General features: G+C 38.4%; 1 protein-coding gene across 8 annotated transcripts in view; it reads left to right on the plus strand.

The window, feature by feature from the left end:
* NPAS3 (neuronal PAS domain protein 3) overlaps nucleotides 1–19,082 on the plus strand; it is a 1,108,131-nt gene that overhangs the window by 119,752 nt on the left and 969,297 nt on the right. For 7 of the 8 annotated variants that reach the window (XM_061611612.1, XM_061611611.1, XM_061611613.1 and 4 more), the window contains one exon: nucleotides 591–680. The exons of the other annotated variant lie outside the window; for it this stretch is intronic. In XM_061611612.1, the coding sequence (XP_061467596.1) occupies nucleotides 591–680 (90 nt within the window). The remainder of the gene's footprint in view (nucleotides 1–590; nucleotides 681–19,082) is intronic. 8 annotated transcript variants of the gene reach the window in all.

Below are 19,082 nucleotides of genomic sequence, written 5' to 3' on the forward strand. Positions count from 1 at the left end.
TTTTGTTTTAAAAGAGAGTTAAATTATAAAATGATGTTATGTGCAGTTTGACACATTCCTTAATTTAAAATTATTAATGGTGGATTCTAAAATTATGTGATAAGCCCTAGTCCTGTCACTATGAGGTCACTGGCATCTCTTTTTGTTTTTTTCATCATGGGAAACTGGAGCTGGCTGAGTTTTAAAAGTCAAAGTCTGAATGGATTTCATAGATAAGGATTTGAATCCTGCTTAAGTATAAGAACAGCAGCAGAAAACTGATTTTGCTGGTTAGTTTAGTTTTACATTCCATCTTTTAAAAATATAAATGGCATTGAAGTTTAATTATTCAGAAGAGTCTTTGTGTGTTTGTGTCCCATTTTTGTTTGTTTTGAGGATAAATAGAAATTTGCTCTGATAGAGAATTAAATTTTAGTTTACTGTCAGTGCTACATTCCAGAAGCGGAATCATATATAAATGCAGTCAATGTAACAAGATGAGATAGATGTAACATATAATAATAGTACCTTTCAAAATACTAATTGTCCTGCATTACAGTTGACTGTAGAGAATCTTTAGTCATGTATATCTGTTTTTGATACCTCTACAGAATAACTGTCCAGCATCCTCTGCCCAACCAATCAGAATGTAGGAAAATCTACAGATATGACGGAATCTACTGTGAATCTACCTACCAGAAGTATGTTGAAATCTGTGTGAGTCTTTCTTCTGGCTCGTGCGTTAGTGCTGTCCCGCTATTCAGAAGTTAAACATGTATTGAATACTTACACTTCTGCTTGAATGAAATACTTTTGAAATTGGGGACAGATATATGTTGTTTTCATACTTGGGAATTGTGCTCTTGAAGTTAAAACGGAAATAAATAAACCTCTAGGACTTTATTAAATCTCTTAGGTATGCTTCTGTATATTATAGTAAACAAGTACTTAAACCTATAAAAACCTAGGCAAAGTATATTGCACAGGTGCTTCACATCTTAGGGATTTGAAAGGTGTGTTATGTATAAATTAGCTGTCACTTTTTTCAGTCGTGTAATGGAATGATGAGTTGTAATTTGCATAATCCTTTAAGAAGGCAAATTATACTGTCATGTAGCAGACTTAACATGCTAGCTAGGATTTCATAGCTTTGAAGCTAATTAGTATGTACCTTACAGGACAGTTAAATTGAAGTTGAGTCCTTTTGCTTTTTCGGTCCTTTGCCTTTGTCCCTTGCCTAACGGTATCTGAATTTGTTAGTGACTAGAGAATGTTACAAGTGTATTGCAGGAAACCATTATAGACAGATACTGGCCTAAGCAAGTAAATGTAATATAATTTGGATTTATAGTAAGAAAAGTTTGTTTAAAAGAAATCTTTTAATATTCTTTTATTTCATAAATAAATTAAATAGTAGTCCTAGTCCAGCTACTGTAATTTGTGTTTAGAAATAGGTTTATGCATGTGAATTAGCTGTATCAGATGGAACAGCAGGCTAATGCATGCGGGAAACGGGATAATATCTAATGATGGGGAAATGCATGCAGAACTGCATGCCATCTCTCATTCAGTGCCCATTGCAGTAGCCTGTTGTTGGTAGCTATGAGTATGGCATTTCTTGGATCTGGCTGCTGTCAAAATAAAAATTAAGAAGTATGGTAAACAAAAAATAGATAAGTTAGTGTATATGTTTGTGTGCGCATGCGGAGAGTACAATACCACATTTTGGTAATCATTGATTGCAAAACTATATTATGTATTTATATGCTGCTTTATTTTTAGAATTTTTACAGTGTAATTCTATAACTTGATGCACTAACAAATAAGCACCAAAGATGGGATGTACAGATTGCTGCACCAGTGTAACAAAAACAGTTTATTTATTAGGCATTTAAAACATTTCTGTACTGTACTTCATCAAATCTAATTCCAAAGCTGTGTACAATGATACTTGTGTCAAAGAAAATACTATCATTTAATCAATTAATTTATTAAATTACAATGTAAACTTAACATATTAACATAAATTGTCAGTTCTAACTGTTTTCTGTCAACATGATTTCACTTGTTGCAGTCTTGAAGAAAATCTGTCAATGTGGTATTGCCCCCTAATAGGGTTTCAGAGGAGGGAGGGAGTTCCTGCATAGAAGGAAAGGAAGAATTTCCCCATTCTGTATGCTGTCATCCTGATAATTATGAGTTCTCCCTAGCTGCTGTGATCTGCACTTTTTAAAACTTGCATGTTAATTGCAGAAAGTTTTGCCCATACAGCTGAAGCACAACTGCAAAATGTAGCCACACTCAAGAACCTCAATATTTGCTTCAGAGAAGTTGCATATAAAAGCTTTGTCTTACATTTTCCTTGACAAAGCCTATAACTTACAAAGTTTAAATATTTCATTGGCTAGAGGCCAGTTGTTGCTTGCAGCCAGTTCAGTGGTTACAGACTGGAAAATGGGGGGGTGGGGGAATTGTAACCATTTGATTTGATCCAATGTTTTCATTTGTGAATGGAAAGAGAGTTGCTCTACAGGGAAAGGACCCTTCTGTTGGTGCTTTTCTTTTTTCATGAACCTTTGGATTTGTCCTGTAGGATGACATCCTATTGTGCCTGTCTTCCAGTGCAACAGATTTCCACTTACAGACAGGACTTTCCCTTCCTCTCCATTCCTTTGTGGTCCCCAAATCTGCTCCAGAGAATTGGGAGACCCTTCTGGGCAGATGGGGTTGGGAGTACAGAGGGATAAGAGGAAAGATGCACTTTGAGTAGCACTTGTTAATAAAATGTGAAGTTGAATAAAGAACTCTTAAGTGCAGAGCCTGAGAACTACTAAGTGGTAATTATTCTCTGAGAGAAGAAATGGTAACTCAGACTAACTCTGAACCATCCATAAATAATTAATTTGGATTCAGAGAACTGTGGGCACATGTGGAATGGTGCTTTTGTGCCCCTCGTTTGGACACTCACTGTAGTAACATAACACGTGATGTGGCATTTGAGATGCAGCTCTGACTTTGCAAAAGTCAGAAACACACTCTTTTCTGCAATTGGAAGTGCCATTCACCTGTGCAAATAGTTCATTTGATTGTTTATTCTCTTTTAGTTTTTTTAAAACAATAAATTATTAATTGACAAAATTTTGTAGCATTGCTTCCAAAGAAAAAATAAGGATGCAGTCTATAAAATATTTATTTAGGGTTTTTCTTTAATTGTTTTATATAATATATTAAGATATTTTCTGTCATGACATTTGAATTTTGAAGTATGAAAGTGGATTAAAGCAGTAAATTTAAATTATTTAAATGCCCAAGCACTGACTCCAATTCAGCTAAAGCTAACATTGGGCAGAGCAATCCAAATTGTTGGAAGCTGGTGGGGGGCAGTGGAGGAAGAGGCGGTGGAACGCTCTACAGCATCCACTCCCTATTTGGGAGCTGCTGCACCAGCTTAATGCTGGCTCAGTTGTGAGCATGTGAAGGGGCCGGAAAAGCAAAAGCTGACTCTCGCAAATACCCCTCTAGAGAGTAAGCACTCCCCATTGCCACCATGGAAATTATCTTACTCTGCTGGCCTATTTTACTTGGACTGGGACCCGCGGGAGCACTCCAAATGCAAGGAGTATGATGTGTAAGTTCCCCCTTTGGCCCCTCCTTTGCCATGCCCTTGGAACGCCCCATTTTTGGGCCTTCCACTGGCTTCTGCTGGCTATCCATCTGCTGGACTGGGCTTCCCTGACAGATCCCTAGCTGAGCTAGCAGGGTCCCAGCGGCGCTGAGGCTGAGCCAGGATGAGGGTCTTCTGCTGGCGGCACCTGGCGGTGCTGGGAGCCTGCTGGCTCAGCCGGGGGTCCGCCACATCCAACTCCCTCCAACCTGGTGCAAATACTAGTTGGATTGCACCCTAAATGTCTGCTCAGAAATAGTCTCATTGTTTTCATTGGAGCTTGCCTTAGGCTGAAATTCTGTACACACTCACATGGAAACAAGTCCCTTTGAACTCATTACACTTCTAATAGAGACATTTGTGGGTTTTTTATTATTGTTGATATTTATTAATTTACATATTGCTTAAAGCCAAAGTAGACTTTTAAGCAGTTTTCAAAATAAAAACCAGTCATTCAAATGTCAAAATACAAACACCTATAATTAAAATACACAGTAAAACAGTAACACTGTAAATTGTTCACATAAGAGATGGCAACTAATGTTTTGAGCCTTCTTTGACATTATTATTTATTTAAGACATTTGTCAGGTGGACCTCATAAAGCAGTTTACATTTATGTATTTGAAAAATACTTATATACCACTATTGATTTTAACCCCCAAGTGGTTTACAACATATATAAACACAGAATAAAACCTTATAAAAATTAGAATTTCAGTGGTCCACTTTTTATTATTTCTAAAGGAAAGTTATAATTTGAAGCTTGATTTGTAGGGGTTTTCTTGTGTTTTAAATTATTTTATTTGACTGTTAAAGATATATTCCTCCTGTCATTTTCTTGTTTATGAAATGAATCCTATTCTAACGAAAAGAAGTTGGTAATAACTAAAGGTCATAAGCCTATGAACACTTACCTAGGAGGAATAAGGTCCGCTGAACTCAGCAAATTTTTCTTACCTGTAAACACACATGGAGTTAGGCTGCATTAAACTTAATGTAACAACTTAGTTGAAATGAACTCTATTCCCATTTCTTTCAGTTACGACTAATTTTAGGTGGATTTGGGGCAAAATCTTAATTTGCTAGTTCTTGATGTCATAAACTAAGTATGTAAACTGCTTAGAGATTTCTTTTTATATTAAGCGGTACATAGATTCTATGAATATATAAACAAGCAGAGCTAACATCCAATTAAAGAAATCTTAGTTGATTAACCAACTTGAACGAGCCAGGTCCAAATTAGGGATGGGTGAGAAATTTGATTCAATTCACATTTAAAGATGAATTTATCAAATTTGCACTTTCTGACACAATCTGAGAACCAAAACACAGCCATCCTTGAAAATTGTACAGTGGTCAAAACTGCAAACAAAAATGTGATTGTTAGGAGAAATTTGCACTAAAATGCTGAGGGATTTTCTTGAGGATTTTTTTAAAAAATTGCAAATTGCTGCGGAGATGCGGAGAACTAAATTTAAGATTAGAAAAATGAGAAACTGAGAGAACGGAATTTAACAGATCATTCCATTCCTAGTCGAAATTCACAACAAGCTGGCTTTGTCTTGTTTTGGGGTTCAGCCCTGCCACTGTCTTCAGCCTGCCTCATACCACTGTCCTGTTTCCCCAAACTTACTTGGCTATAGGAGCAGGGCAACAGCACAGTCTCTGCTGGAGGTCTTGCTCCAGAGAACATTGCCTAGAACACATATTATAGACTGTGTACAATAAGCCACTGTGGATCTGTCCATTGCAGTGTTCTAGACAACAGAGAGGTATGGAGAGTGGCACTAGACATAGTGCCAGGGAAACCTTGCTGCCTCTTTGGAATTTTGGAAAAGGGGATGGTGATGGGTCAGGGTTTGGAGGAGGATCATGGGGTACTGCGTGTTTTGCATTGCACTCTTGAATACCTGATTAGTAATATAATGGAACTTCCAAATTAGGAATTGGGCTTTTTTTGGTGAGGTGGAGAGGCTGAGCTGTTATTCCAACTGCTTTGAAAAAACATTCAATTTACCAAACCAAAATCGCAATTAATCCAAGGGATACGTTCTCCCATCATTGTTAAAGACCTTATGTGCTATTCTCAATTTACATTGATAAAATTACAGGACAAAACTCCTGTTACACTTGCAATGTGTATGTCTTTCAAAATACTGCATACTTCAATAGGACTGTGTATGTTGAAAGAAAATCTCCACTATCATTTTTGAAGCTGTTTATTACTTTTATTTGTTTATAGACACTTCATACATTGCAGATAAGTGTGGAAATTAGAAGCAGAGCTAACTTGTGCTTTTGCTTTACCTGCTTTACCTATACCATGCAAAGTGGAATCTTGTGTATCTCATCTGTAGTGAGATCTGTAACTTCCAAATGATTCGTGGAGCCAGTTTGGATTGCCTTGGTGTGGAATGTTACTATTTCTGCTGAAGAGTGCATACAGTACTGCTTATACTTTATTTTCCTCAGTGCTCAAAAAGCCATGTTTATAGTTCTATCCAAAATGTATTCTTTCCCCTCTCTTTTCTCAAGTAGTAGTTTCAGTTTACTATGCCTTTTAAAATGAGAGTATAAAAAAAATCATTGAACAATAAAAAATATGTGCAATTTTGACTTGAACTCATCTTCCCTTAATAATTGTGGCCTAGTTTTGATGGCTGCAGCGAGGAACTTGGCTATATTTTCTGTATCTTAGAACTGAAGTCTGCCATTAAAATTTAAACATACAATTCATCTGAACTCCCCAGATGTAGAGAGAGTACTAGGGAGACTTTCAGCCTCTTCCCTTTGTCTTGGCAAGAGGTCGCTCATTTTCTGAAAGCCTGTCCTGCCTCAGATTTTACTGAATGGCTCCCTCAACCCCAGCATCACACATGCCATTTACAGTGCAGTCTTATACATGTCTACTCAGAAATGAGTCCAATTGTGTTTAATGGAGCTGTTTCCCAGGTATTTGGGTTATTGGATTGCAACCTTAACGCCATGTATTGAATTTCAAATCCTTTAACTTCATAATATCATTATGATTACTACCTTCCATATTCACATCCAGCAGCTTAAAATAGAATACTACTTCACCCATTAAAATATACTGAAAGAAGGGAAGCCATTCACCTTTTTACTAAGGTATGTAAGAATTAACTTTAAAAAGTTTAAAAAATCACAATTTTTGATATTTTTTATCATTTTAGTTATGGTCAGTTGGGGCCAGGGTGGTGGTTTCTTGGCTTCTCAATGCAGAGGTTGCTGCCAGTAACTGAGAGGGGGAGGCAGTGGGCAGGTTGGTGTGGTGCAGCTTCAGATTGGCTCCACCACTGCACCCGCACCAACCTCCTTCTGCCTTTCCCCTCCCCACTTCCTCTCAGTTACTGGCATTACCTCTGCTTTGGGAAGCCAGGTAAAGCCTGCTGGCTACTACTGGTTATAACTATGTGGCCCTTGTTTAAATTTAAAATGGAATGACTTTCATACAAACCTGTGGTAAAGTCTCCAATATAATCTCTTAAAATTGATTAATGACTCTCAAATAAACTGAGAAATGGCTGGTTTTCTATGTGGGGAAATCATGTGCAGAACAGCAAGTTGCTTCCCTGAGCTCTGGAGGATCCTCAGTCCTCCAGAGCAGATGCTGGGAGCATGTGGAAAGCTGCAGGAGAAAGAGAAGAGGAAGCCCTGTCGCTCAAGTGGAACTCTGTTTCACTCATGAATGGACACTGTTGAATACAGTGGCATCAGTCTGGAGGCACTGGAGGCATTAGTCTGATTCTGGCTACGTAGTGCACAACTTTAACAAATTAATCAGACCTGCTCAAAAATTTCATAGGAGGGAACAAAGCAGGGAAAGCTCATGTAATTTGGTCTCAGTTAGACCCCAAACTCACCTGAAATCTACTATGATAAGGAGACAGACAGTAATTCAGAAGCAGTCTTATCTGGGTGAATACTGATTGGAACTTTAAAGTCTGAAACAAATGCACCTCATTTTCTGAGAGAAGCAGTCTCTTAGAGGGAGGGAAGGAAGCATCTACTTTTTCACTTTAGACTAGTAAAACTCCAGTAACAAGTCATACTTACCTATTTAAATTTTGTAAGTTTCTATCCCATTCCTTTAGTGAACTTAGCATGCAGTTTTGATCTCGCAGCAACCTGGGAGATAGTGGTCTAGTTTAGATGCCACATAGTTGACTTGTTTCCAGAAAACAGGGCCAGCGCCAGGAATGCCAGGGCCCTTGGGCTCCAGCTTGCCCTAGCACACACAAGCCCGCAAGCCAGCCCGTCTCACCTAACTCTCCCTGAAGGGCCCCTCCTTAGGGTGGGTGGGTAGTGGTAGCTTCCACGGATTGTGGGAGTTCCAAGGCACCCCCCACTGCCATACAGGCCCACAAAAGCCACCTGCAACATGCTGCGCCTACCTCTCAAAGTAAATGCTGGTCGCCAGGGTGTCACCAGGCATGCCGGGCCCGTTGCGCTGTGGGCGCAAGTCTGCCACAACCAAGATGGCGGCCGAGGTTTTCCTACGGGTCTGATGCCTCTGCTGCCATCTTGGTTGATGGCACTCATGCTACCGCTTCCCACCCACCCTAAGGAGGGGCCCTCTGGCACCGGTCCTGCTAGAAAACCATAGTTTATATTAACTGCAGTTTGTTGGTTTTGAAAACATGCTAAGCTGTGCCTTGTGGCCATGCTGGAAATTAAGAGGTGTAGGCTCTTTCTTGTCACTCTGAACTAGGGATGGCTAACCTCTGACCCTTCAGATGTTGTTGAACTACAACTCCAATCATCCCTGGCCCTTGGCCATACTGGCTGAAGCTGATCGGAACTGCAGTTTAGCAAAATTTTGAGGGTCAGAGATGAGTCACTCTTGCTCTAGACTGTGGTTGGCGTAATGCATCCAGTGTTGTGCTCAAGACACTGAACTTCCCAGCTGAGTGGGAATTTGAACCTGAGGTCATCCCTGCAAAAAAAAAAAATGAACTAGAACTGGATTATATAGTTTTTCAGTCATGAATGATGAACCACTCCCATCTCTTTAGCATTGATTGGATCTGTTACGGTATTGGTATAAAACTACCTCTGTCCCTAGTTCTACCCTTTCCCTCTTACAATACCTATTGCTTATTTCTGGGTGGGAGAGGGGGCTGGAAATGAATGGTAACTGTCATGGGGCCATTATCTCCACATTTTTCCTCACATTTTAGGAGATCTCAGGGAAGTGATTATGCTAGTTGCTAGAACCCAGACTCCCTTGCAAGGCCCAATCATGGAGGGGTGGGAGGTTTGGGTAAGAAAGGGTACATTTTACCAGAGCCTAGAAGTCAAGCATTCTGATCCAGGCAGGCTGTAACACCATTTCCATAAGGGGAGGGTAAGGCTAAATTGTGGGTCGTGCTTGAGGATAGTTATGGAAAAATATTTCTTGTAAGCATATACCTATTGTAGAGAACTTTGGCTCCAGCAAATTTCCAGCAGTGTTAGAGGAGAATAGTGAGTTGCTGGCCCAGGCCCTTCAGTAAAACAAAGAGGGTATGCTTGTGCAGTTAAACTAGGACTTGTGGTTTGAAAGACAGAGACTTCTCTCCTTTCCTATGGGACATGCTCACTTGAGAGCTACCAGACAAAGCACCATAATAATCATACTAGGAAAGACAATGGACCATAATCCGTGTGCGTGCGTGTGTGCGTGCGTGTATATATATAACAGACAGTTTTGAAAGCAACAAACAGAACTTCACTCAAGCTTGCTCTGGATCCTTATAATCACCTAATATATATATATAAACGTAATTGTGATTAACCAAACAGAGGTTTTTATTATATTAACAAAACGTTTCAGCTTCTGCCTTCATCAGCTGCTAACATATAAATGCTGTTACCAAGGTGGCAGTTACAGAGCTTTGAGGATGGAATGCTCAGTGGGGCTTCATTTGCAGAAGCTAAGTGATGCTGGTACTGTTCTCTAGGTTCAGGCCATGTGGTGCCAATGTGTCCAGAGAGTAAATCCAAAAGTTTTCCCTTTTGGTCAGTGCTGCTGGATCTGCTGGCATCTCTTTCGCTGTAATGGAAAAGTCCAACAGGCTGTGACCCTCGATGTTAAAATGCTTTGCAACTGGTTGCTCCACTTTTTTTGTCAAAATTGCCGACTTGTGGTTCCAAACTCTGTTTGGTTAATCACAATTACGTTTATATATATATATAATAGTATTTTATGTATTTTAATGTTTTTGTGATTTTATTGTTTACAATTTTATTATGTATGTGTTTAATTTTATTTTTGTAAGCTGCCCTGAGTGCCCTATTGTAGGGTAGAAGGGCAGGATAGAAATATTTTAAAATAAATAAATAATCATCAGTGAGGAACACTGATCTCAGACATAGTGGGAGACAGTGTTGCTGCTGATGGCTTTACAGGCCCCAAAGTGAGTAAGATGTCTAGTCCTTTCCCCGTCCCCCACCATACTGTCATGCCAGGCTATAAATAAAAACCAGGGAGCCAGAAATGTAAAGAGGTTAAAGAAAGGGAACTAAAAGAAGCTGAAGGGTGCCAATCAATTCTCCAGACAAGGCCTTTTTGGAGTCTGGCAGGGAAGTAGATTTTGAGCAAAAACAAGATGAAAATGATTTCAATATAGAGACAGCATCTTATACAATTGATGAAGAAAAGCTTCTGGATACATCATGTGACTCAAATCTAATGCTTTCAAATGACAGTTGGGTAGGATTGCCATACTGCCTGGTTAGCTGGGTTTTACCTGGATTCTAGCTATAATACCCGGTGCTTGCTTACCCCATCAGATGGCCCGGATTCCCATCTTTTGTTTAAAAAAAAAAAGCAAGTCTCTGTCCCTTGTGGATCCAGAGATACAAGGCAAAATATGGAGGCAGCTTTCTGTCCATTTTGTGAGAAATCAGCCTGTTCTTGTTTTCCATTGTTCTTATCTAATGAGGGACACCACACCTGTCCTGGGAAAATCAAGAATTTTAGTCTGTCTGTCTGCTGCATATACAGAATCTAGCAGTTTAGAAAACTGCATATGCTCACTTGATGTATACATGCAGCTCCAACCCTTATCCATAGACTTTCTGGTTGAGTCAGCAAGGAGAAGCAGCCTTCATCTCAACTGCCTTTGTGTCTCAGCGTATGTGTCTTAAGTGGTGAATGCCAAGGGAGGGTCTGCCTGCCATTCTGGAGGATGGAATAAAGACGTTTGAATCCCCTAAACGCTCCTGCCCCTGAACAATGAATGTGTTGGCTTACTAGGCCTTACTACCAATGTGTTTTTTCATCAAGTCTGAAAATGTCTCATGAAGTTTGGGAAAAGGAGAAGCAGCCTTATCTGCTGTGCCTGGCCTGAGAGAGAGCGGACATTCAAGGCCAGACAGTAGTTGTCATGGTAACGGGAGATAACAGCTGGGAAAGTTGTAACAGCCTGCTGTTAGTTCTTCCTTCTTCTGTGTGTGTCTTTGAAGCAAGCAGTTCTATCCTTGAAGGGGGGGAGAATTCTACTTGTATCTATCCTCTTAAGCCTTTGGCCATAATGTCTTAGTAAAAGACTCTTAACACTTTCTCAATGCCTCTGTGAAGTTTCTTGCTCAACTTAACTCCAACGTAACGTATGCTGTTCACGCAACAATGCTCACACATCAACAGAATGAACAGTCTCTCCCTATGAGGAGAGACTGAAAACTGGGCATGTTTAGCCTGGAGAAGAGAAGACTGAAGGGAGATATGATAGCACTCTTCAAGTACATGAAAGGTTGTCACACAGAGGAGGACCGGGATCTCTTCTCGATCATCCCAGAGTGCAGGACATGGAATAATGGGCTCAAGTTCCAGGAAGCCAGATTTCGACTGGACATCAGGAAAAACTTCCTAACTGTTAAAGCCATATGACAATGGAACCAATTACCTAGAGAGGCAGTGGGCTGTCTAAGACTGGAGGCATTCAAGAGGCAGCTGGACTTGATGGCCTTGTAGGTCCCTTCCAACTCTACTATTCTATGATTCTATGATAATTACAACATATAAAAGCAAATGTGTCTGAAGAAAAGGCTGCAGTATTAGCATTTGCAATTTTCAGCCCTGCCTCTAATCTGTTAAATTGTGTTTACTCCCATGTAAAGTTGCATAGGAATGCGGCCTCACTCACCCTATTGCTTGGCAGAGCCTCTGTTCAGCAATTTAGAAAGCGCTAAAAAGTACTTTTTGATACATATCCTTCTTCAAAATGACTGGCAGGTAGCTCCCCATCAAAGATCACCCGACTTCATTTCCTCCCAGCAATGAATGGATGTGTGTGTATTTGTGTGTGTACATATATACACGCATACATATATACATAACGAGAGAAATGTGTGTGCGTGTGTGTGTGTGTGCGCGCACTGGTGAGAGTGTAACCTTTCTCCTCCTTAAGACCAATAAGAATGGAACAACTGCTCTGTCTAATGCTAGCACAGCTTGCCAGGTCTGTAGAATTCACTGCATTTTTTATTTTATTTTTTTTAAAAGAGGTACCAGCACTCAAGTTTCCATCAAGCCTTTATCATAGAAGGCTGTGTTTCTCCTCTCCCTGATCTGGTACGTGAGAATCAGTATGCTAAAGACACTTCTCATGTGCTCAGACGCTACTCTCTTTAGATAACATGATTGCCTAAACTGATACTGAAATCTTGATTTCTAACTGTGTTAAAAGTTGTAGTGGTGTGTTCATTTCACATTTCCTAATTGTTGGTTCAGGCAACCTCTTGCTCACAATATTGCTTTTAATCGATGCTTTGCTGGCTTTTTATTTTATGCTGGATTGATTATTTTTAAATTTGATTTTATTATATTTATAAGCTGCCCTTCGCTCTGTTTTTAACAGTGGAAGGGCACATTATAAATCCTCTTATAATAATTATTCTATAGTGTTAGAATCTAGGCATTTAAGACTGAAAATGTAAGGGTTGTTTTTTAAAAAAAGATTCCTCACATACTCCCCTAGTTTTTGATGGCAATTACTAGGCACAAAAACAAAACAAGTGGACAATGCAACCATTAATATGCTTAATTTGCATAATTAGCAAATAATTTCTATGATATGCAAATTAGCCTGTGGATTTGGGGAACTGGAATATGGCAACTCTAGTAGTATCACCATTAGCACTACCACAAAATCAGGAGGGAGCAGTGCTAGCTACATTATCTGATCTATCTATTTTCAATGATCCAGGCTTGTGATCTAAAAACATAACATTATAGTCATTAAAATTGTTCTACACGGTGTCCTCGCTTTTGAAGAAATGCAGAAGCTAGTAAAGTCAATCCCAAATATGGTAGTAGGCACAATTTTCCTGAATTTCTTTTCAAATGTAAGACTTTCAGTGAAAGAGAGAAGATACCAAGAGACTGGTGTGTTTGGTGTCCTACTTATCCAGTAAAGTGCTGTTTTCCATTTTGACTTTTTCTGGAAGGGACACATGAACAATATAGCATGTTGGTGAAAAATGAATTATATATTAAATTCCCTGAATGTGAAAAGAATATGGAATGTAAAACGCTCTAGTACCTGTGGAAAGAATTACAGCAATCACTTTCATGTGGACGTGGTATGGACAGTGAAATTCAAAAACACATGCTACCAGATGAGAAGAAATATTGGAAAGATCGTTGGATGTTACCTTCAAGTCTACTTTTGGAAAAGAATGAATTACAACCACAATGAATTTTCAGTGAAGTATGCATAGGCCTATGGAATTTTTGCAAGCTGAAATAAATTTCAGCAACCTAGCACTCATAGAAAAACTGCATGCATTCTGCTGTGGGGCAAGAACAGGGCACAGATATGCATAAAATTTAAACATGCTAATTTATATGTATAGATGCCTCTGGGAAATTAAGATGGTGGGTGTCCAGGGTTTCAGCAGCACAACACCTTGCACTACACTCATCCACCCTATAAGAAAAGTAAAAAGAAGTAGTCGTCCTAAGGCTAATATCTTAGGACCAAAGATAGTTACAAAATATTCAGCAAACTTTATATATCTCTTTTTCATGCTTAATGTTATTATTTATTTATTATTGTTTATTTAATTTGTATCCCGCCCTTCCTCCCAGCAGGAGCCCATGGCGGCAAACAAGGCACTAAAAACACTTTAAAACATCATAAAAACAGATCTTAAAATACATTAAGACAAAACAGCGTTAAAAACATTTTTAAAAAACTTTAAAAAAGGGTTAATGTTATGTTAATATCTGAAAAAGGGTTAATGTTATGTTAAACAAAAACAATACAAAAAGAAAGTGTGTGTGTGTTTGACTTTTGGTCCATAGTTGAAAAGTCCCAAAAGTGTGGTCCATGGTGTAATTTCAAAAATGTACTTTCAGAAGTAAAATAGAAACTTTTCTTTCATTACTCATGAGATTGTATGTTGAAGATGGGATCCCTGAATGTGTGCAGGAGGGGGGCTTTTTTACAAGTTTGTATTGCCCCCCCCCAAAAAATTACACCCTGCTCCCTTCCTCTAATGTGAGGTAAAGGGCAAGCAATTCTGAAATGACAGAGGGTTTACCTATGTTTTTTAATTCATTACCAACGTTCTGTAATTTACATGTGTAAATCTGCAAGATTCTAATTTTGTTGTTTAACACTGCCATCCTAAAGAGAGATTGCTTCTCTCTAATAAAAGGGAACAATTCCACACTGTGTTCCTTTCCCCTTTTTGCTCCTGGTTACTATGAAAGGAAGCAGCTTTGCCAAATAGGGAGTGAAAGAGATCAAACCTTGCAGGCAGTATGTTGTCAAATAAAGCAGGTTTGCAGCTGGATACCATGTCATAAGCATCAATAGGAATGTCGCTTTCTATATCCTATGCAGGTGCAAACAGGATGTAACCTGTGACAATGGAAGGGACATTTCTTAGGAGCAAACTTTGCAAAATTTACAAATGACTGCTAGTTAGCTGGAATATACAGTTTCTAGATGAGAGCAATGCTTTGTAACTGATCTAGTTAATGTGGTTTTTTTAAAAATTACATTTTGAGGATCCCTTCATGCTTCTGCCCTTGAGTATTATGAGGTCACCATCATATGGTAAGATGCCTGTGACATGGCTCCCAGCTGTGAAAATGCTTTTAAAAAAATTACCGTCTGTAGGTTTTGAAATACTCACTCTTGATAGAAACTGCCTCTCTTTTCTCTTCATTTTAGGGGAGGACTAGGAAACCATTTTTTTCATTAGGAACAGAGAGCAAAGAAAGAGGTACTAGAGATTAATTCCTTTTCTAAAACATTTATGCCCAGGAGTCCATTTTTATACTTTAAATACTAACAGTGAAATTCTCTGAATGTTTAGTCAGAAGTAAGTCTCACTGTGTTCAGTGGGGCTTACTCCCAATAAAGCATGCATAGGATTGCAATGTAAACAAAGAAGCATTTTGGCAACATTTCATAAGATATTCTAGTTCCTCATTAAGCAAGTGTCCTGCTTGGAAAGGGAGAGAAATAAAAGAAACCTACGGTTCCATTATTCTTTACTTCACAAATTGCATGAGAGAAATTTTATTTACCCTACTCAGTATATCATATCTGTGGCCGGTACAATGTGTCTGAAGTCATATAGATACTGCTTCATACTTAAGTCTTGAAAAGCAGAGTAGGTCAGATGAACTCAAATAACCCTATTCATTTCATGAACATCTCTCCCAAAACTACTCAGATACAGTACTGACTTTTTCTTATATGTGCCTTTTTAAAGAGTCTTCACATGAACTCAATGTCATAGGTGTTTATATATATAAAAAGATTATGGATGTTTGTACAGTGATGTAATAAAACTATAAACTAGTTGATCCTTTTCTCGCATTGCTAATGATGTTTTTATTTTAATTTTTTGCGGAAAATACTGCAGAATAAAAAAAAGAATATTATTACGTTTTGATCTTTCTATATCTGACAGTATTAATTTTGCCCACAAAAATAGTTTAGAAATGTAGCAAATCATTTAAATATTGCTTTCTTTTTTAGAATCTGTTCCACAGACAGTTCTCTCCAAGAGAATGGTAGCCAGTGTGCCTCTCCCCCACATTATCTGGTAACTAAAACTGTGGCAGGTTATCAAATGGAAAATGAATTTAAGTTTTTTGTATGGGGCTGGACTAAATTGCCCCACATGAATCTGCCTGGCCACTACATTAAGATGTGCAACCCTGCTCAGTATTCCACCATCTTTGGAGGCACAAGAATGGACATTTTTGGTTGCATCACCAGACTGTGGATTGTCTGCCTTTCTTACGGTGGTGAGGCTGCACTCCCATACCTGCTTAGCTGGGAGTAAGCCTACTGAATTCATTTTTTTTATCATTAATTTTTATTCAAATTTTCAAAGACGAAAAAACAAAACAAAACAAAAACAATTAAACAATAAAATAAAATGTCGACTTCCGATTTGTCGCAGATCAGTTATAGGTCTAGAATATATAACAATCCTATCTCTAAAATTATATTATAAAATCACTTTCCTCCAGTAATTATCTTAATTAATCATCAAATCTCATAAACATTATTTTATTCTTTCCACAAAAAGTCAAAGAGAGGTTTCAATTTCTTGAAAGATATATCTTTCAATTTTTCTCCAAATAAACATGTCGCTTAATCCATCTAATTCAAATCTGTTAGGCCCAATAATTTCAATAGCCATTCTTCCATTATCTATATTAACTCCATCTTCCATCTTCAATAATCCTGTTATGTCCAGTAATTTCGGTAGCCATTCTTCCATTATCAATATCCCATAATAATCTTGTTGTCGTAGCCATAGTCCAAGTAAACATATCAATTAATCCATCTCGTCAAATCTGTTAAGTCCAATAATTTCCATAACCATTCTTCCATTATCAATATTAATTCCATCTTCCATCTTCAATAGTCCTGTTAAATCCAGTGGTTTCAGTATCCATTCATCCATTATCAGTATCCCGTGATGATCTTGCTGTCATAGCCATAGTCATATAACAAGAGTCTGATGGGAATTTCCCCCATCACAAATACGTCTTTGCCATCAATTCTGAATATGTTGTTGAAATATTGTTGTAAAGTCACATCTCTGTTCTGGGTGCATCTCTGCTCTGTCACATATATGTAGTTAATTCCATAAATTTTTTCCATGTCAGGCCCCATCACATCATTCCAGTCAAGAATTCTGAATATGTTACTGAAGTATTGCTGCAAAGTCATATCTCTGTTCTTCTTTTTTACAAAATGCACTGGCTCATCTCTTAAGAGTTTCTCCACTGTCACATATCTGTAGCCAACTCCATAGATTTTTTCTATGTCAAACTCCATCACATCATTCCAGTCCAGAAAATTATCCAAGACATTGATAACTTTACCACCAAAATCTTCATTAATTTCTTCAGAGACATCATTGAATTCCAAACAGTCAACTTTATTTCTAACATCCATAAAATCCAAATCTTTTTCAAATTTCACATTTGTTCCAATCTCCAGGGCTTGTAGCTTCCCTATCCCATCAAACTCCTCTCTCACAGAATCCACTATTTCTTTAAGCTCCTGCGTCATTTTGTTAAGTTCAATTTTCATCTCCTGTCTACCCTGTCTCAGGGTTTGTTTCGTTATCTCAATCTCACCCATTATTTTCTGAAACATAATTTCTTCCATGGTCTCATTCACTTTCCTGGTTGTCATTCTTAAAACCACAGAGACAAAAATTATTTCAGCCACAATTGGGTTAATATTTCAGGCTTGCTTGTATCAGTGTAGACAATACAGCCTGCCTTATCTCTATGTGTTCAGGAATACAAAACAAACTTCCCAACATCAAAACAATTAGTGGCGTCGTGAACAAGCAGATTCGTCAAAATGAAATAGACCAAAAAGAATTCCCCCCCCTCCTCGAAATAGAAATCCCTCTTCCGTTGATATCTTTAGAATGCACCTCCAGGACAGCTTTTTGCGATAAAAACAAAGATAAGCTTTTTCGATTTCTTTCCTCCTTAATTTCGTTAGTGAAAGAGAAAAGCCAAAACTCACCTAAGAGTTCTTCACAGCTGATTCATTGACAAATCTCTTTTTTGCTGCACCAATTTAAGCCAAGTAAAAAAAGAAGATAGAAAGAAGGATGCTTATCTGCCTGTTAGAGTCCGTTTTCTTTAAAGAAAAGATAAACGTGTCGCTATAATCAGCTAGAGCTTGATGAAAGTCCGTCCGGCATTGCAGTTTGAACTTTCTCTCATAAATAAATGAAATCCAGTCCTCCCCACAAAAACAGGCTTTGGGGTTGATCTCTACGTTTCTCCCTGCCCGGGAGAAAATCTTTATCAGTCAAAAAGAACGTTGTGACTGATTTTAGAGCTGAAAAAGCTTCTTCTGAGACGAGAGCTCGCTCAGAGGCAGCACAGGCAAAGCAACCCTTCCCGGAAGTCAAGCCTACTGAATTCATTGAGACTTACTTCTGAGTAGGCATGTATAAGATCGTACTGCATTGTTAGATATATTTTTCAGACTGTTTTATTTTGCCAGGCATTTCATCTGTGCTGAATTCCCCTTCCTCCTCTCTTTAATGAGCTAATGTGAATTTTAATAGTTTACTGGTCTTTTTATGGTCCTAGATTTTATTGGTTCTGTTGTTAACTTTTTAATTGTAAGTGTAAATCACCTTGGGAACTCCTGTAAGGGGATGAAGTGGAAGTGGAAGTGGACTGCCTTCAAGTCGATCCCGACTTATGGCGACCCTACAAATAGGGTTTTCGTGGTAAGCAGTATTCAGAGGGGTTTACCATTGCCTTCCTCTGAGGCTGAGAGGCAGTGACTGGCCCAAGATCACCCAGTGAGCTTCATGGCTGTGTGGGGATTTGAACCCTGGTCTCTCAGGTTGTAGTCCACCACCTTAACCACTACACCACACCATAAAGGTGCTGTATAAATCTTTCCAATAAATATTTAAATAAATAACTATAGAATTATCCATGGAAACCAACAACATTGATTTAAAATAAAGATTTAAAATAGTGTTTTTCCTTAGTGGTTTAAATTTTAATCTTACTTTTGCATAGTTTTTATGACATCGTTCCTAGGGCATCCATCTATTTTGCAAAGGGATTTAGAGCACACCAGTTTTTGCTTGTGTGATATTTGCTACCTCTTACTTGTAGGGAGATTGTTCAAGTTCTTTCAAACAAGTGATTCCCCCATGCCTTCTTGGGTTGTATAGTCCCAGGAGAGAATTGCATCATTTGAATGACTAAATAAGGTATACCAATATTGCATCCCAAGAAGCTTGGTTCTCATTTTTTCTTTCCATTTAAAACAATGAATAGAAAATAAATAAGTCTCGATGGCCATTGCAGATGGAATGATGGCTCTCTGTTTAACACATCAGAAGCTAGCTTTGGGGATCTGTGCTCCTTCCCTGCACCCTTCCCTCTATTGAAGCAAATTT

The sequence above is a fragment of the Rhineura floridana genome, chromosome 2 (genome assembly GCF_030035675.1).
Source record: "Rhineura floridana isolate rRhiFlo1 chromosome 2, rRhiFlo1.hap2, whole genome shotgun sequence".
Lineage (NCBI taxonomy): Eukaryota > Metazoa > Chordata > Lepidosauria > Squamata > Rhineuridae > Rhineura > Rhineura floridana.